Source organism: Salmo trutta, chromosome 14, assembly GCF_901001165.1.
Source record: "Salmo trutta chromosome 14, fSalTru1.1, whole genome shotgun sequence".
NCBI classification, from domain to species: Eukaryota; Metazoa; Chordata; class Actinopteri; order Salmoniformes; family Salmonidae; genus Salmo; species Salmo trutta.
The window spans coordinates 42,404,773-42,422,137 of NC_042970.1; the positions used below are offsets into that span (position 1 = coordinate 42,404,773).

The following is a 17,365-nucleotide window of genomic DNA, read 5'->3' on the forward strand; positions in this document are numbered from 1 at the left end:
GCATGCCATGTGTGTGCGTGTGCAAATGTGTACCTCTAACTGACAGGTGTCCAGTGCTGTTGGCCTTGCCCAAGTAGTTCTCAGCAAAGCAGGTGTACTTCCCCTCATCTGCCCTGCTGATGTTGTGGATCCACAGGATCCCATCTGGAGTCACTGTCACCCTGGGAGAAGAAGCAGGAAACGTCATCTTTATTATCCCAAATGTTTTCATGTGTTTGCAGTTTGCACTTGTTGTTAGGTGGGAGTATTGGACAAAATCAAAGCTAAAACATGAGACACTTTTCCTTCAGATCACATTTCTCTTTTAATCTCCATTTTACATTTACACACACACACACACACACACACACACACACACACACACACACACACACACACACACACACACACACACACACACACACACACACACACACACACACACACACACACACACACACACACACACACACACCCCAGAACTGTCGAGGCTGTCTGAATCTAAGGTTAAAGTGAGGTTCAGGGTCAGGTGTGTGTTTGTGCGTGTACCTGCTGCTGTTGGTGAGGAGCTCAGTGCCACGGCTCCAGAACAGGGTAGGTTTTGGGGCGGCTCGTGGCCGACATTCCAACATAACCTGCCCCCCTCGGGCTGCTGGGACCAACCTCCTCACCGGGTTGGAGCGGAAGTCTGGGGCCTGGACTGGAGACCACAACACGGGGGAGGACAGGGAGATAGAGAGGTTAGAACTCGGGTGTTAAGTTGCATTTCTCTTGGGCTGCAGTGTTTACAGGGTTTGGTTTTAACCCTTGAACCCTGACCTCTCACCTTGCACCCTCAGTTCGGCGTTGGAGTAGATGGTGTCGTGTTTGTTTTCAGCCACACACTGATACATCCCAGAATCCTCCAGTGCCAGGTTGATGACTTTCAGACGACCCCCATTGACCTCCACTCGGTCCTGATGTCAGAGGCATGGATGGAGAGATAGAGGAATGGATGGAAGGAGATATAGGTAAATGAATAGGGATGGGGAAAAGCATCACATAAGGGAAGGGAGAGACAAGCGATATTGGCTTGTGTGTCTATGTGTACGTGTGAGTGTGTATATACCTGTGTGCTAAGGGGCTGTCCATTACGTAACCAGCGTATGGAGGGTCTTGGTTTGCCAGCAGCCACACAGGTCCAGTGCAGCTCTGAACTGATCTCCACCTCAGAGTCACTCATCACCTGCAGCCACTCTGGCTGGGCTGAAGGGACCAAACATATACAGGGACAAGTTGACAGACAAATTCAGGTAAACACGGATGGTTCTGATGGTCATATAATGGTGATATTCAGGCGGAACAGGGTTTCAGACTTGCTGCTGGATACTACACTGAACAAAAATATAAACGCAACATGTAAAGTGTTGGTCCCGTGTTTCATGAGCTGAAAAAAAGATCCCAGATATGTTCCAAATGCACAAAAGGCTTATTTCTCTCAAATGTTGTGCACAAATTTGTTTACATCCTGTTAGTGAGCATTTCTCCTTTGCCAAGATAATCCATCCAGTTGACAGGTGTGGCATATCAAGAAGCTGATTAAACAGCATGATCATTGCACAGGTGAACCTTGTGCTGGAGACAATAAAAGGCCACTCTAAAATGTGCAGTTTTGTCACAAAACACAATGCCACAGATGTCTCAAGTTTTGAGGGAGCGTGCAATTGACATGCTGGCTGCAGGAATGTCCACCAGAGCTGTTGCCAGAAAATGTCATGTTAATTTCTCTACCATAAGCCAACAGGCCTCACCCTCAGACCACGTGTAACCATGCCAACCGAGAACCTCCACATCCGCTTCTTCACCAGCGGGATTGTCTGAGACCAGCCACCCGGACAGCTGATGAAACTGTGGGTTTGCATAACCAAAGAACTTCTACACAAACTGTCAGACACCGTCTCAGGGAAGCTCATCTCGTGCTTGTTATCCTCACCAGGGTCTTCACCTGACTGCAGTTCAGAGTCGTAACCGACTTCAGTGGGAAAATGCTCACCTTCGTTTACCACTGGCATGCTGGAGAAGTGTGATTCGTGACATTCATCCACTCCCTTCACCTCATGTTTCAGCATGATAATGTACAGCCCCATGTCGCAAGGATCTATAGACAATTCCTGGAAGCTGAAAATGTCCCAGTTCTTCCATGGCTTGCATACTCACCATACATGTCACCCATTGAGCATGTGTGGGATGCTCTGGATTGACGTGTACGATGGCGTGTTCCAATTCCCGCATATATTCAGCAACTTCACACAACCATTGAAGAGGAGTGGAACAACATTCCACAGGCAATAATCAACAGCCTGATCAACTCTATGTGAAGGAGATGTCGCGCTGCATGAAGCAAATGGAGGTCACACCAGACACTAACTGGTTTTCTGATCCACGACATACCTTTTTTTTAAGGTATCTGTGACCAACAGATGCATATCTGTATTCCCAGTCATGTGAAATCCATAGATTAGGGCCTAGTGGTTTTTCAATTGACTGAGTTCCTTATATAAACTGTAACTCAATAAAATCTTAGAAATTGTTTCATGTTGCGTATATATTTTTGTTCAGTGTAGATCAGGTTATGAGGAATGTAAGCTTTGTTGTTTTGGGCTTGTGTGTGTGTGTGTGTGTTTATGTTTGTGTTTGTTTGTGTCTCTACCCTACCTTGCACGTTGATGCGTCCCTGGTGTTTGTCGCGGCCCTCAGAGTTGTATGCCTCACACTCGTACACGCCCTCGTCATGGAAGGTCACCTCAGGCAGAGTGAGGATGGGTCCCTCTGCACTGGCCCCGGCCTTAGACGGCAACAGACCATCCACCTTCCTCCAACGCAACTTTGGGACGGGACTAAGGTGAGGGAAGGGAAGCAGTGGTGGATAAAGAGGGAGAGAGGCATGGGCAGAAGGAGGGGGAGGTGGAGGAGAAAGAGGAAATTGGAGGAGGGAGAGGTAAGAAGGGGAATGCAGGTCGAGAGGGTGTGGATACAGAATACAACACATCCTGTATAGAGAATGCTTACATACTTTATCGTGTTCCTCTTATTTTTATTTCTCGAGTGTTTTTGTTCTACCTTGTTATTTTTAGTATTAAATTGTTATTGATTACTGCATTGTTGCAAGCTTGCAAATTGGAGATATTTTAACAATATGGGATAATAACATGGATCAGGGACATACTTTCCGTAGGCAAAGCATTCCAGCTGGGTGGTGTGTCCTGCCAGGGCGTAGGTCTCTGCTGGGAAACGCACTTTGATAGCAGGAGCTGACTTTCTGGCATTGGCTGTGGTTAACAGAGAGGACGTGTCAACAACAGAGAAAATAGCTGATGTGAAATAAAGCAAATTATAAGCTACACCTGCACTTCAAGTCTCTCTTCTTAGAGGAGAAATGTACAGCACTGTATTCTTTGTAGTTCCTTGTCAATTGAAATGTCAAAAGCTTTTCAAAGCTGCACAATTACCGTGTAAGAGTAACAGAGTGCTTGAATAGACCTTTTCTCTCTCTCTACACACACACACACACACACACACACACACACACACACACACACACACACACACACACACACACACACACACACACACACACACACATACACACACACACACACACACTCCTGTACCGTCTGGCTGCACGGTGAGCTGGTTGGCCTTGCTGAAGGTACTCTTGGTACTGATGTCCATGTCGATGGTGGTGAAGCAAAAGTAGCTTGCTGTATCGTTAGGCTCCGCCTTGGCCAGGTACAGGTTGCCCGTTACCTGGGAGACGAACCACCGACCCCCTTCAGGCTTCACGAAGCTGGGGAAGTCGTTAACGAACCAGCGGTAGGACAGCGCTAACGAGAGGAGAAAGGGACAGAAAGAGAGAGAAGGGAGAGCAAGAGCGAGAGAGAAGACAAGGAGGAGAGTGAGACTTAATCAATGTGCCATAAATAGGGGCTTATCAATGAAAACATTCCACAAACTAGTTCAAGGGAGCACTCAGAGAGAAAGCAGAGATTGGAATAAAAGGCTTCTCAACAGTTTTTACCCCCAAGCCATAAGACTCCTGAATAGGTAATGAAATGGCTTCCCGGACGATTTGCACCCCCCCCCCCCCACCCCCCGCTTCTCTCTGTTTATCATATGTGCATCGTCATATAACTATACTATATTCATGTACATACTACCCAATTGGGCCGACCAACCGGTGCTCCCGCACATTGGCTAACCGGGCTATCTGCATTGTGTCCCGCCACCCACCACCCCCCAACCCCTCTTTTACGCTACTGCTACTCTCTGTTCATCATATATGTATAGTCACTTTAACCATATCTACATGTACATACTACCTCAATCAGCCTGACTAACCGGTGTCTGTATGTAGCCTCGCTACGTTTATAGCCTCGCTACTGTATATAGCCTGTCTTTTTACTGTTGTTTTTATTTCTTTACTTACCTGTTGTTCATCTAATACCTTTTTTTGCACTATTGGTTAGAGCCTGTAAGTAAGCATTTCACTGTAAGTTCTTCACCTGTTGTATTCGGTGCACATGACAAATAAACTTTGATTTGATTTTGATTTGAGCATGTGTGTGTCTGTGTGTGTGTGTGTGTGTGTGTGTGTGTGTGTGTGTGTGTGTGTGTGTGTGTGTGTGTGTGTGTGTGTGTGTGTGTGTGTGTGTGTGTGTGTGTGTACCTGGGTAGTGGGCGGGGGCCTGACAGGCCAGGAAGGCACCTGCACCCTCGTACACTGTCTGTGGGCTCTGCCCTTCCCCAGAGAAGTCATGGAGATCTAAAAAAAACAGTAAAGAAGGATATCACAAGAAGATAGAAAACAAACTACACAAAACAATGAAAAAAAACTCAATTAAATCCAGTCAAGAGTACCACTAGACGAAAGTGTACTTCTCACTGAGCAATTTCTTCTTTTCACTATATAAACCAATCAATGGAATGAGATGAGATCCACACAAAATAGAGTTTGATGAATAACAACGGGGATCGAATACATCTTGATTAATATGCATCAACACAGAGAATGGTAAATACATAAATATAAATAAATGAATAAATGAATGTACTCACAGCCGAATTTGAGATTGGCGACGCGGCTGAGTATGGTGCCACAGCGGTTCATGGCCAGACACTGATAGGAGCCTCCGTCACTGCCGTACTGGGGACCACTGATCACCAGGTTACCGGCTACCAGTGTATACCGGGGGTCCCCTACCGGGACATTCGTACCATTCACATGCCACCTACCGGACAGGGAGGGGAAGAAGTTACATAACGCTGTAGAGATGAGCACTTAGTACCTGTACCACCTCTCTGATGACTGCTTCTCTGATGTGTGTGTGTGTGTGTGTGTGTGTGCGTGTGTGTGCGTGTGCGTGCGCACATGTTTGTTCTTACCTGTACGTAGCAGCAGGGCTGGCTCTAGCCTGGCAGTTGAGAGTAACTGTTCCCTTACTGAGACCCTCTGGGTAAACCACACTGCTGGGCTGCTCCTCAAACACTGGCCCACTGTCATGACCCGTTATGCACACGTCCCCGCCTGTCAACACACACATACACAAAATCAGAATTAACAACCACCCAATTTCCTACTACCAGCCCCTTCCAATCAATCAGGATTTAGAGTAAACAATTAGATTCCACATTTTTTTTAAGGGTCTTTCACTTTTCAAACTGTATTCAACTGAAACTGTGTTGTACTGCGGCTATTGAAAGACACAACATTTCAAAACAACTAACATTTAAGTCATTTAGCAGACACTCTTATCCAATATTTCATACTTTTTTTTTTTGTACTGGCCCCCCATGGGAATTGAACCCACAACCCTGGCATTGCACACACCATGCTCTACCAACTGAGCCACAGGGAAGACCAACATGTTTTGTATCACTTTAACATATTTTTTCTTAATTAAATGGAAAGGAAGGATCCCCAAAACACCATGTATCACCATTCAGAAATTCAGTTAGTGGTAAATACAAGTTTCATCTGTGCTTTGGGAAGCCAAAGTCAGAAAATGTGGAATTGTCTAATTGAATGAGAAATGTTCACAAATTACAGTGGAAGTAGTTGATTAAATATAATCCAATCCATTTTAATCTCATCGAAATAATGTACTCTGGGATGGTGTTGAGATGGCCTGTTTTCCCCTATTCCCTGTTCCCCTGACAGAAAACACATCATTATGTGTTCATGACTCAGAGATGTGTGTGCGCGTGTGAGTGTGAAGCAGGAGTTGTGCAGGCAAGCATTATGGTAAAACAACCATCTGCACTAAAAGCGGGAGTGAGATCCAAAGGGTGGGAATCTGGAGGGGATACAGGCTGTCAGGGACAATACTGTTCAGTACTACAGTGATGAAGAGAGAAAGAGGAGAGGGACTTAAATGGGGAGAGGACATATAGCTGAAGAGTGAAAAGAGATTGAGTGTTGGGGTGGCTAGAGGGAGGAGAGGCGCAGGTAAAGGTGGAGAGGGGGATGAACAGAGGAGAGTAGAAGAGTGGAGGGGTGGAGAGAGAGGGAGAGGAGAGAAGCAGAAGGTGCGGTAGAAACAGCCGGTTGGAACAGACAGCTAGCTATTCTCCAGGTACACAGAGAATCTGTCCGTGTTATACGGCGCAAATTGGGTTAGAGACGCCTCATGAACATATGGGAATCTAATGCTGAATCCTCGTGGCACAAAAAGTGTGTGTGAGAGAGAGGGAAAGAGGGAGGGAGGAAAAAAGAGATAAAAGAAAGAGATGGTATGTGTGCACATGAGCATGCATGTGTACGTGTGTGTGTGTGTGTGTGTGTGTGTGTGTGTGTGTGTGTGTGTGTGTGTGTGTGTGAGAAAGTGAGCTCTTAAAGTCCCAGTGCAGTCAAAACTATGAGGCTGGAATAATACAGCAAAATTTTGACAATTATGATAATGCCCTTTTAGTGTAAAAGTTGTTTAAAAACACCGCTTTAAATTTCAGTCTGTTTTGGTGGGATGGAGTGTGGGCTTGCCTGGTGACAGCACCAGGCAGTACAAGTTAATAGACCAATAACAAAGACAGAGTTTCAAACCTCTCTGCCAATAACAGCACATTTTCTGGTATTTTTGTTTGTTTTCAATTAAAATGGTCAAAAAGAATTCACAGTAAGGTACTTCAATTATTACCCAGAAATTATTTGATATTGAGATAAAAATAGCTGCATTGGACCTTTAAATCTGGGGCAGTGAGAGACACACAGGCTGTTTGGGGACTCTCTAATCAGTCTCTCCTCTCTCTGGGTATTTGCTATGCTGGGGTGCTAGGATGCTGTGTTTGTGTGCGTGTGTGCGTGTGTGCGCGTGTGTGTGTGTGTGTGTGTGTGTGTGTGTGTGGAGGGGGACTGCAATCCCACAACCATACAGAAGATACATTTCCAAATTATTTCATACCCTGGAAACATCCCAACCTACCAGCTAACAGTGCTGCATGTTAGAAATCTGCCATACAAACCACTGTTCGTGTTTATTTTGAGGTGTGGCAATGAGAGAGGACAATGAGTATCTCTCAATATCTAAATATCAAATCATTTTGACTCTCTCTCTCTCTCTCTCTACTGCACCTGCTGTCTCGACCTCTGAATGCTCGGCTATGAAAAGCCAACTGACATTTACTCCTTAGGTGGTGACCTGTTGCACCCTCTATAAACGCTGTGATTATTATTTGACCCTGCTGGTCATCTACGAACGTTTGAAGAACGATCTGGCCTTTAATGGCCAATTACTCATATAATCTCTACCCGGCACAGCCAGAAGAGGGCTGGCCACCCTTCGGAGCCTGGATCCTCTCTAGGTTTCTTTTTAGGTTACTGATTTTATAGTGAGTTTTTACTAGCCACTGTGCTTCTACATCTGCATTGCTTGCCCTTTGGAGTTTTAGGCTGGGCATGTTAATAAGCACTTTGACAACTGCTGGATGTAAAAAGGGCTTTATAAAATACAGTTGATTGATTGATTTGGTTGAACGAATAGGCCTATTCTTTTACAGTAACACAACAGAATAACCTGAGGTAGGCTAACTATGAACTTCCCAACCAAACAGACCAACAGTTCTATATCGTCAGATAAATTCAATGTTCTTGTTGTGTCCTTGGGTGTGTTTGTGTGTGGGGTAGTATGTGTACTGGTTTTCCTACATTCTTAGGACCCCAATATCCTAACATTTTACCTGAAAGAATAATTATTCTAAGGTGTAGATCCTCTCACAAATTGCTTGATCTGCTGCTCCATTAATAGAAATATGACAGGTAAGCTCGCATGCACGATACAGGCTATGATTTTTTTTTAGCTTGGCTCTAGGAATAGTCTTGGTGGTTTGACATTTCTTCCATTTAAGAATGATGGAGGCCACTGTGTTCTTGGGAACCTTCAACAATGCAGAAATGTTTTGGTACCCTTCGAGTCTGTGCCTCGACACAATCCTGTCTCGGAGCTCTACGGACAATTTGTTTGACCTCATGGCTTGGTTTTTGCTCTGACATGCACTGTCAACTGTTGGACCTTACATAGACAGGTGTGTGCCTTTCCAAATCATGTCCAATCAATTGAACTTACCACAGGTGGACTCCAATCAAGTTGTAGAAACATCAAGGGAATCAATGGAAACAGTACGCACTGGAGTTCAATTTCGAGTCTCATAGCAAAGGTCTGAATATTTATACATTATTTATATATCTGTTTTTAATACTAATGTAACATGCATTGGATACAAAACAAACACTGGCATTTGAAAAAGGATAACATGTCCAATATAATTACAGAAATGCATATCTAAACAGGAATATATATATATATATATATATATATATATATATATATATATATATACACACTGCTCAAAAAAAATAAAGGGAACACTTAAACAACACAATGTAACTCCAAGTCAATCACACTTCTGTGAAATCAAACTGTCCACTTAGGAAGCAACACTGATTGACAATACATTTCACATGCTGTTGTGCAAATGGAATAGACAACAGGTGGAAATTATAGGCAATTAGCAAGACACCCCTAATAAAGGAGTGGTTCTGCAGGTGGGGACCACAGACCACTTCTCAGTTCCTATGCTTCCTGGCTGATGTTTTGGCCACTTTTGAATGCTGGCGGTGCTTTCACTCTAGTGGTAGCATGAGACAGAGTCTACAACCCACACAAGTGGCTCAGGTAGTGCAGCTCATCCAGAATGGCACATCAATGCGAGCTGTGGCAAGAAGGTTTGCTGTGTCTGTCAGCGTAGTGTCCAGAGCATGGAGGCGCTACCAGGAGACAGGCCAGTACATCAGGAGACGTGGAGAAGGCCGTAGGAGGGCAACAACCCAGCAGCAGGACCGCTACCTCCGCCTTTGTGCAAGGAGGAGCAGGAGGAGCACTGCCAGAGCCCTGCAAAATGACCTCCAGCAGGCCACAAATGTGCATGTGTCTGCTCAAATGGTCAGAAACAGACTCCATGAGGGTGGTATGAGGGCCCGACGTCCACAGGTGGGGGTTGTGCTTACAGCCCAACACCGTGCAGGACGTTTGGCATTTGCCAGAGAACACCAAGATTGGCAAATTCGCCACTGGCACCCTGTGCTCTTCACAGATGAAAGCAGGTTCACACTGAGCACATGTGACAGACGTGACAGAGTCTGGAGACACCGTGGAGAACATTCTGCTGCCTGCAACATCCTCCAGCCTGACCGGTTTGGCGGTGGGTCAGTCATGGTGTGGGGTGGCATTTCTTTGGGGGGCCGCACTGCCCTCCATGTGCTCGCCAGAGGTAGCCTGACTGCCATTAGGTACCGAGATGAGATCCTCAGACCCCTTGTGAGACCATTTGCTGGTGCGGTTGGCCCTGGGTTCCTCCTAATGCAAGACAATGCTAGACCTCATGTAACTGGAGTGTGTCAGCAGTTCCTGCAAGAGGAAGGCATTGATGCTATGGACTGGCCCGCCCGTTCCCCAGACCTGAATCCAATTGAGCACATCTGGGACATCATGTCTCGCTCCATCCACCAACGCCACTTTGCACCACAGACTGTCCAGGAGTTGGCGGATGCTTTAGTCCAGGTCTGGGAGGAGATCCCTCAGGAGACCATCCGCCACCTCATCAAGAGCATGCCCAGGCGTTGTAGGGAGGTCATACAGGCACGTGGAGGCCACACACACTACTGAGCCTCATTTTGACTTGTTTTAAGGACATTACATCAAAGTTGGATGAGCCTGTAGCATGGTTTTCCACTTTAATTTTGAGTGTGACTCCAAATCCAGACCTCCATGGGTTAATAAATTGGATTTCCATTGATTATTTTTGTGTGATTTTGTTGTCAGCACATTCAACTATGTAAAGAAAAAAGTATTTAATAAGAATATTTCTTTCATTCAGATCTAGGATGTGTTGTTTTAGTGTTCCCTTTATTTTTTTGAGCAGTATATATACACACACACACACACACACTATACACCGCATTGAATTGTTATTGATGGTTTTATCTCTCCTTGCAGTGGCTTATACAAATGAACTGCAATCACTAGATGCCCAAGCTTGAAAACAAGAAACGTGTTGAGACACTTGTACATTTATAGTAAATGTTAACATTTGTATTGGTTTTCCTGTATATGTGCATGAGTCCTAAAAACACAGTCCATTGTACAAAATAAGTAATTCCCAAGTGAGGGACATCTCATGGCTTGTTCAGTACAGGAGGGCACATTTTGTCACAGGTTTTTTTTATACACAGGACAGGAGTTTACAGGGTTTTTTTCCCGGCCCTTCACTAACAGCTCATTCAACTAATTGTGGTCTAAATTGAAGACTTGCACACTGTGCAAATCAAATCTTTATTTTCGAATGAGCTTTATAAATTACAATGTCCTGACAAATGTGGATGATGAATTATAACCAGGTTTCCATCCAGTGTTTTTATGTGAGTAAAGAATGTTGGGGGAAAAAATGGCATGACAGGCCTGATGGAAACTGCAAATGTTTTATTTCTTTATTTTTGCCGACAGTGGACGGTTTTGACGGCATCTCCCAACTTCCTGGGGACCTGCAAAAATTTAAAATTTCGACTTGAATCTCTGGAGTGATCTCTGGAGTGATGAATAGAGCATTTTTTTCCTTTCAAAATGTGTCTAGTGGGACATGTTTGTGTTGTGTTTCAGTATGTGTTTATGAGTGTGGCCTTGTATGTGATTGTCTGTGTATGTTATTCACTTCTTGTTTACTGAGCATAGAAAGTTAACACATACTACGTGTCAAAGTGTGTCCATTGGGATGTATGAGTGTGTGTGTCTGTTTCTGGGTTTCTGTGGCCTTGCATCTTTTGCCAGCGTATGTATGTATAATCAGCAAAAAAAGAAAAACGTCCTCTCTCTATCAACTGCGTTTATTTTCAGCAAACTTAACATGTGTAAATATTTGTATGAACATAAGATTCAACAACTGAGACATAAACTGAACAAGTTCCACAGACATGTGACTAACAGAAATGGAACAATGTGTCCCTGAACAAAGGGGGGGTCAAAATCAAAAGTAACAGTCAGTATCTGGTGTGGCCACCAGCTGCATTAAGTACTGCAGTGCATCTCCTCCTCATGGACTGCACCAGATTTGCCAGTTCTTGCTGTGAGATGTTACCACACTCTTCCACCAAGGCACCTGCAAGTTCTCTAACATTTCTGGGGGGAATGGCCCTAGCCCTCACCCTCCGATCCAACATGAGGCTGCAGGAAGGGTACCACATGAGGGATGGGGATGTATTCCCTGTAACGCACAGCATTAAGATTGCCTTCAATGACAACAAGCTCTGTCCAATGATGCTATGACATAACGCCCCAGACCATGATGGACCCTCCACCTCCAAATCGATCCCGCTCCAGAGTACAGGCCTTGGTGTAACGCTCATTCCTTCGACGATAAAAGCTAATCTGACCATCACCCCTGGTGAAACAAAACCGCGACTCGTCGGTGAAGAGCACTTTTTGCCAGTCCTGTCTGGTCCAGCGACGGTGGGTTTGTGCCCACAGGCGACATTGTTGCCGGTGATGTCTGGTGAGGACCTGCCTTACAACAGGCCTACAAGCCCTCAGTCCAGCCTCACTCAGCCAATTGCGGACAGTCTGAGCACTGATGGAGGGATTGTGCATTCCTGGTGTAACTCGGGCAGTTGTTGTGGCCATCCTGTTCCTGTCCCGCAGGTGTGATGTTCCGTTGTACCGATCCTGTGTAGATGTTGTTACACGTGGTTTGCCACTACGAGGACGATTAGCTGCCCGTCCGGTCTCCCTGTAGCGCTGTCTTAGGCTTCTCACAGTATGGACATTACAATTTATTGCCTGGCCATATTTGCAGTTCTCATGCCTCCTTGCAGCATGCCTAAGGCATGTTCACGCAGATGAGCAGGGACCTTGGGCATCTTTCTTTTGGTGTTTTTCCAGAGTCAGTAGAAAGGCCTCTTTAGTGTCCTAATTTTTTAGAATTGTGACTTTAATTGCCTACCGTCTGTAAGCTGTTAGTGTCTTCACGACTGATCCACAGGTGCATATTCATTAATTGTTTATGGTTCATTTGAACAAGCATGGGAAACAGTGTTTAAACACTTTATAATGAAGATCTGTGAAGTTATTAGGATTTTTACGAATTATCTTTGAAAGACAGGAACCTGAAAAAGGTTTATTTTTTTACTGAGTTTATGTATGTGTGACTCCCCATTCATGTTGAGTATTGATTAATACTATACTAAGTTTTGTTTATGCATTTTGTGTGACTGTGTGTGTGTGTGTATGTGTGTGTTCGTGTGTGCATGTGTGATTCACTTCATCAACAGTCCAACAGAGCATTGATGAGCCTAATAATTACAATTTCATGGACTGTGTGCTGTCCCCAGGGATTGACTATGCGTAACTGCACATTTGGCAACAGTGGAAAATCTTGTTCATTTCAACAAAGGAACGCTACACCATCTTCATCTATCATTCATGAGATCGCTGAATTATTTCAACTCTGTCGTCAAATAAATAAATAAAATAAAAAAATCGAATCCCTTGTGCCCGCTGGTCTAAAATAACAACATGAAATTTTAATCTGGCCTGAAGCCCCCAAGAGGCGCAGAACCCTTACTTTTGGTTCTCCAGACACACACTCAACCTCCAAACCCACCCAATGCACACCAAACCATCGGTCTGATAAGATGCATGGTCATGTTGAGTGTGTGTACGTGTCTGGAGTGAGAGGCAGTGGGGGCTTGGGAAGCACAATAACTGAAAGAGGTTGCATGTCGGTGGGAGAGGGAGATTTTAATAACAACGACTGAGATAGTGGATGTGTTCATATTGATGGGGAAGTAGCCCGGAGCTGAAGTCCATCCTAATTTACTAGTCAATTCAGGAAGTGAACAGCACTCTTATGGAAATGTCATTTTATCCAATTCTCTGTCCAGGACTGACAGTAGCCGCATTCCTTGGTAGTATTGAAAGATTTGAACTAATGGAGTGGACGTGAGAGGAGATCTGACAGTAAATGGTGATGTGAGGAGGAACGGAACTGACATTGGAACATAGGGTAAGGAGAATAAAAGACTAAAGGGAGGAGAGGGAAATAGAGAAGACAGGAGGAGATGAGTGGAGAGGAGGGAGGGTAAACAGAATATATAACAAAAAGAGAGAGAGAACTTACCGACAGCGTAGCTCAGAGCTAATGAGCTAAGGCTCAACAGAATCAGCAAACGCACCATTCTCACGCTCAGATCAGAACCGAACCGGATCAGAACCACACCAGGAGGAAGGAGAAGAGGCTTATCAGTGCCTGTGGAGAACAAAAAGAAAGACAGATTTATGCTTGGTTGAACTACAAGGCTAGCTCTCTATTGCTAACACATGATCTATAAGCAGCCACACTCGATTTTTCTAAACATCCTCACAGTACAGGGTCTCTAATGTCTGTGGACTGAAGCAATGTGTAACACTACAGCTGGGGTTTGTCCAAATGGCACACTATTCCATACATAGTGCATTACTTTTGACCAGAGCCTTATGGGCCTAGGTCAAAAGTAGTGCGCTATATAAGCAGTAGGGTGCCATTTGACACGCACCCCTGTTAAGTATGCTCCAGTGGCCTTCTCTCTTCAATAGCTATATCTCCCGCTGCCTTTCACACACCCAGGAGACTGTCTTCCCGCACTCTACTTCAGGTTACATTACAAAATAAACACTATAGCCTAAGGTAGATAGACAAACAGATAGTATGGGTCATTCTTGGTACACAGCCTTGCAATTATCTCTCTCTGGCAATGTGAAAAAGCAGCTTGCGGGAAAAATGGGCGAGGTAAGAGCATTCGCAGTGTTTTAAGCTAGATTTTTATTGAGCTTAAATAAATCGTATTGCTCTGAAATATATCGTAGTACTCTTACGTTCAATGCATGACTCTTTCACAAGGTGCAAACAGAACAACTCCTTGACAATGTCTTCTCTGACCTTCTTATATTCCCTCCCTCTTTCTCTTACCCTCCTCTCCTTTCCTGTCTCGTTTTCTCTCTCTCAGCTGGAAATGCTGGCAAAACACTCACTAAAAACACTTCCACCTAATCTAAAAATCAGCATTGCATGGCAAAAAATAACTTAAAAACACAATAGACTAACACGATCGTGGAAATCAATGAGAGGGTTTTCATTCATGAAGTGTTTTATTCTCTTCAAATCCAATAGGTCCAAGGTCTTTAGAAAGAAACATCCATAAGCCAGGGAAGGTTCTGGCTCTTTTACTCGGAAGCTGGCACGGAAGGTAGAATTAGATCTAGTACATCTGTCGGAACTTCTCCAGACAGCTCACAGCCTAGTAGGCTCATTTACAGACCAGGAACAAGTTACTCCATGGCAGAATTCCCTGGACAGACCCGGCTAACATAATCTACTCTGTCAGCCTGTGTTCTCCCTCTGTGCTCTCCCTCTGTGCTCTTCCACTCTCCCCAAACTGTCACCTTCTGACACTTCACTGGATACTACTGTTATTAAACACAGAGAGCGAGGGAGGGGTGGGGATAGGAAAGGGAGTGAGATAGAGATATGAGAGGGGGATAGGGAAGAGAGAAAGAGAAAGATAGCAATAAAAAGAGCAGAGAGAGGAGAGACAAAACAGACAAAAAGCGAGCCAGGCAAAGACCGAGAGATATATCTCATCAAATCAGCTCACAGCTTAATGACTGTGGAAGGAGGAGATGTGAGCGGAGCAGCATATCACATTGCTCTCCCGCCTTCATCACACCACAGTCAAACAACTGGGTCTGGTTCAACAGTCAGCTCAAAGTAGATAGAAACATTCATATGACATGCTGTAATAGGGCTTGGATACACTGAAATGATGACATGACAAGACAGTTAGTTAGTAGTGACAACCAGGAAAAGTATCTGGTTGCTTTGCAATGGAACATGACTCCTTCATGACTCCTGCAGATGCAGGTGCGTCACTTTAAAGATCAATGCCGTCAATTTGTTGCACCTGATGATTTCCATACGGCATCTCATTGCCAGCCAAACTGACTACCAACAACCAGGTGTTGTGCATTTAGCAATCAACGGAACCACAACTGAACAAAACACGTCTCACCCCTCAGGGAATGAGAGTTTCCTGTGAATCGGTCCATATGAATTGTCGTATCAGGGTAAAATCTGTCCAATATGTGCAGTCAGTGCAGACCCTTCCATTTCTGTGTGTAGCGCTGGGGAATATTGTGTCCCATTGACGATCCTCAGGGTGAGTCACCCATCAGTGCACACCTCTTCCTCTCTTCCTCGCTCTTCCTCTCCTCCTCATCTCTCTGCTCCTGTAATTGGAACTCAGAACTCTGACACATTCTGACAGATAACAGTAATGGAACCAGCACTGTTCCAGTCTAGACAGGAAGCGTTCCTCCCGTGGGCACTGATCTAGGACCTGCTTTACCCTCTCCTAATCCTATGACCACAAGGGGGAAATCACAAAACTGACCTTAGATCATTGTTGTCTGTTTTGATCTCGGCTGAATTATTCTGGGCTGTTTCTGGGGGCCGGCTGGTCCAAGCAACTTAACCAAGGACCACAGATGGGCTGTTTATGAGGAGTGGTTAAAAACTGATTGTGTCTCTGGAGAGGAGAGGGCCCAGATTGGTGATTCTACAGTTTAGAGTGAGCAGCAAAGAGAGTGTACACACACACACACACACACACACACACACACACACACGCACACACACGCACACACACAGATCCTGAAATTAGATTAATGTGCGATTGATTTTATTATTAGTATCATGCAAGGATGCACAGCCCACATGGGCTTATAAGACACTGTATTCGCTGTAGCAAAATAAAATAATCTGTCTGAGTGTCTCTGATGGCTGATTGCAGACTCAATGTGTACCACTCTACCACTCTGATGCTCATTTTCTCAGTTTGGGTTCAGCCAGCTATACTGCAGTGCTCTTAGCAGCCCCTTCGCTATCAACAAAACGCCACACACACGCTCTCCACACAGTATGGATGGCTGGAGACCGAGCTAAGCCTTTTAAGGTTGCTCCTCTGTCAGTGTGGGTGTTTTCCCAGAGGCCCCTCAGTTATCCACCATTATATGCACATTCTTCACATAATATGGATGACTGGGTCCGGATCACAGTAAAGGGTGGCTGGTGCTGTATTCCATCTTTGCAGTGTGCAAGGCTAGTGTGTGTGTGTGTGTGTGTGGGGTGGGGGTGGGGGGGGGGGGTATGCTGTAGTTGAGTGCTTGAGTTAACACCGACTTCACTTGTGTGGAGTGGAGTGTTGGTCTGATTGCTGGAGAAATCTCTGTAGCTCACTCCCTCTTTTCTCTCCCCTCCTCTTCACAGTATTCTCCTATGTGTTCCTATCCTCCATCCATATACACTGAGTCAACACAGACTGCACAATGGCGCTAACAGAGATGGTCGCCTCATTTCAGGTCCTTAGAAATCTATGCAGTTATTTGTTATTTGATGTATTATTTCTTTCATTGTTAGCCCAGAAAATCTCATGTGTTATTACATACAGCCGGGAAGAACTATTGGATATTAAAGCGATGTCAACTTACCATCATTACGACCAGGAATACGTCTTTCCCGTAGCGTATCCTTTGCTCTGACCTCCACCCTGGACATGTGATCTTATCCCAGAGGCCGACCCAAAACAACGCGGTCACCGCAGGAGAGGCCGAAGGAGCGGCCTACTGGTCAGATTCAGAAGGCGAGCACACCATCCACCGCTTCCGAGCATATTACTTGCCAATGTCCAATCTCTAGATAACAAGGTGGACGAAATTAGGGCACGAGTTGCCTTCCAGAGAGACATCAGATATTGTAACATTCTCTGTTTCACGGA

The 17,365-nt window shown here is 45.0% G+C and overlaps 1 protein-coding gene across 1 annotated transcript in view; it reads right to left on the reverse strand.

Annotated features, from left to right (window-relative positions):
• Positions 1–17,365, reverse strand: part of LOC115208120 (contactin-2-like) — a 95,371-nt gene that overhangs the window by 8,704 nt on the left and 69,302 nt on the right. Inside the window, exons 2-12 of the mRNA XM_029775927.1 lie at positions 13,675–13,803; positions 5,401–5,542; positions 5,074–5,246; positions 4,685–4,780; positions 3,630–3,842; positions 3,185–3,287; positions 2,674–2,855; positions 1,088–1,224; positions 806–935; positions 529–679; positions 34–161 (exon numbers count right to left, since the gene is read on the reverse strand). Coding sequence (XP_029631787.1) covers positions 34–161; positions 529–679; positions 806–935; positions 1,088–1,224; positions 2,674–2,855; positions 3,185–3,287; positions 3,630–3,842; positions 4,685–4,780; positions 5,074–5,246; positions 5,401–5,542; positions 13,675–13,732 — 1,513 coding nt within the window. The 5' untranslated portion in view covers positions 13,733–13,803. The remainder of the gene's footprint in view (positions 1–33; positions 162–528; positions 680–805; positions 936–1,087; positions 1,225–2,673; positions 2,856–3,184; positions 3,288–3,629; positions 3,843–4,684; positions 4,781–5,073; positions 5,247–5,400; positions 5,543–13,674; positions 13,804–17,365) is intronic.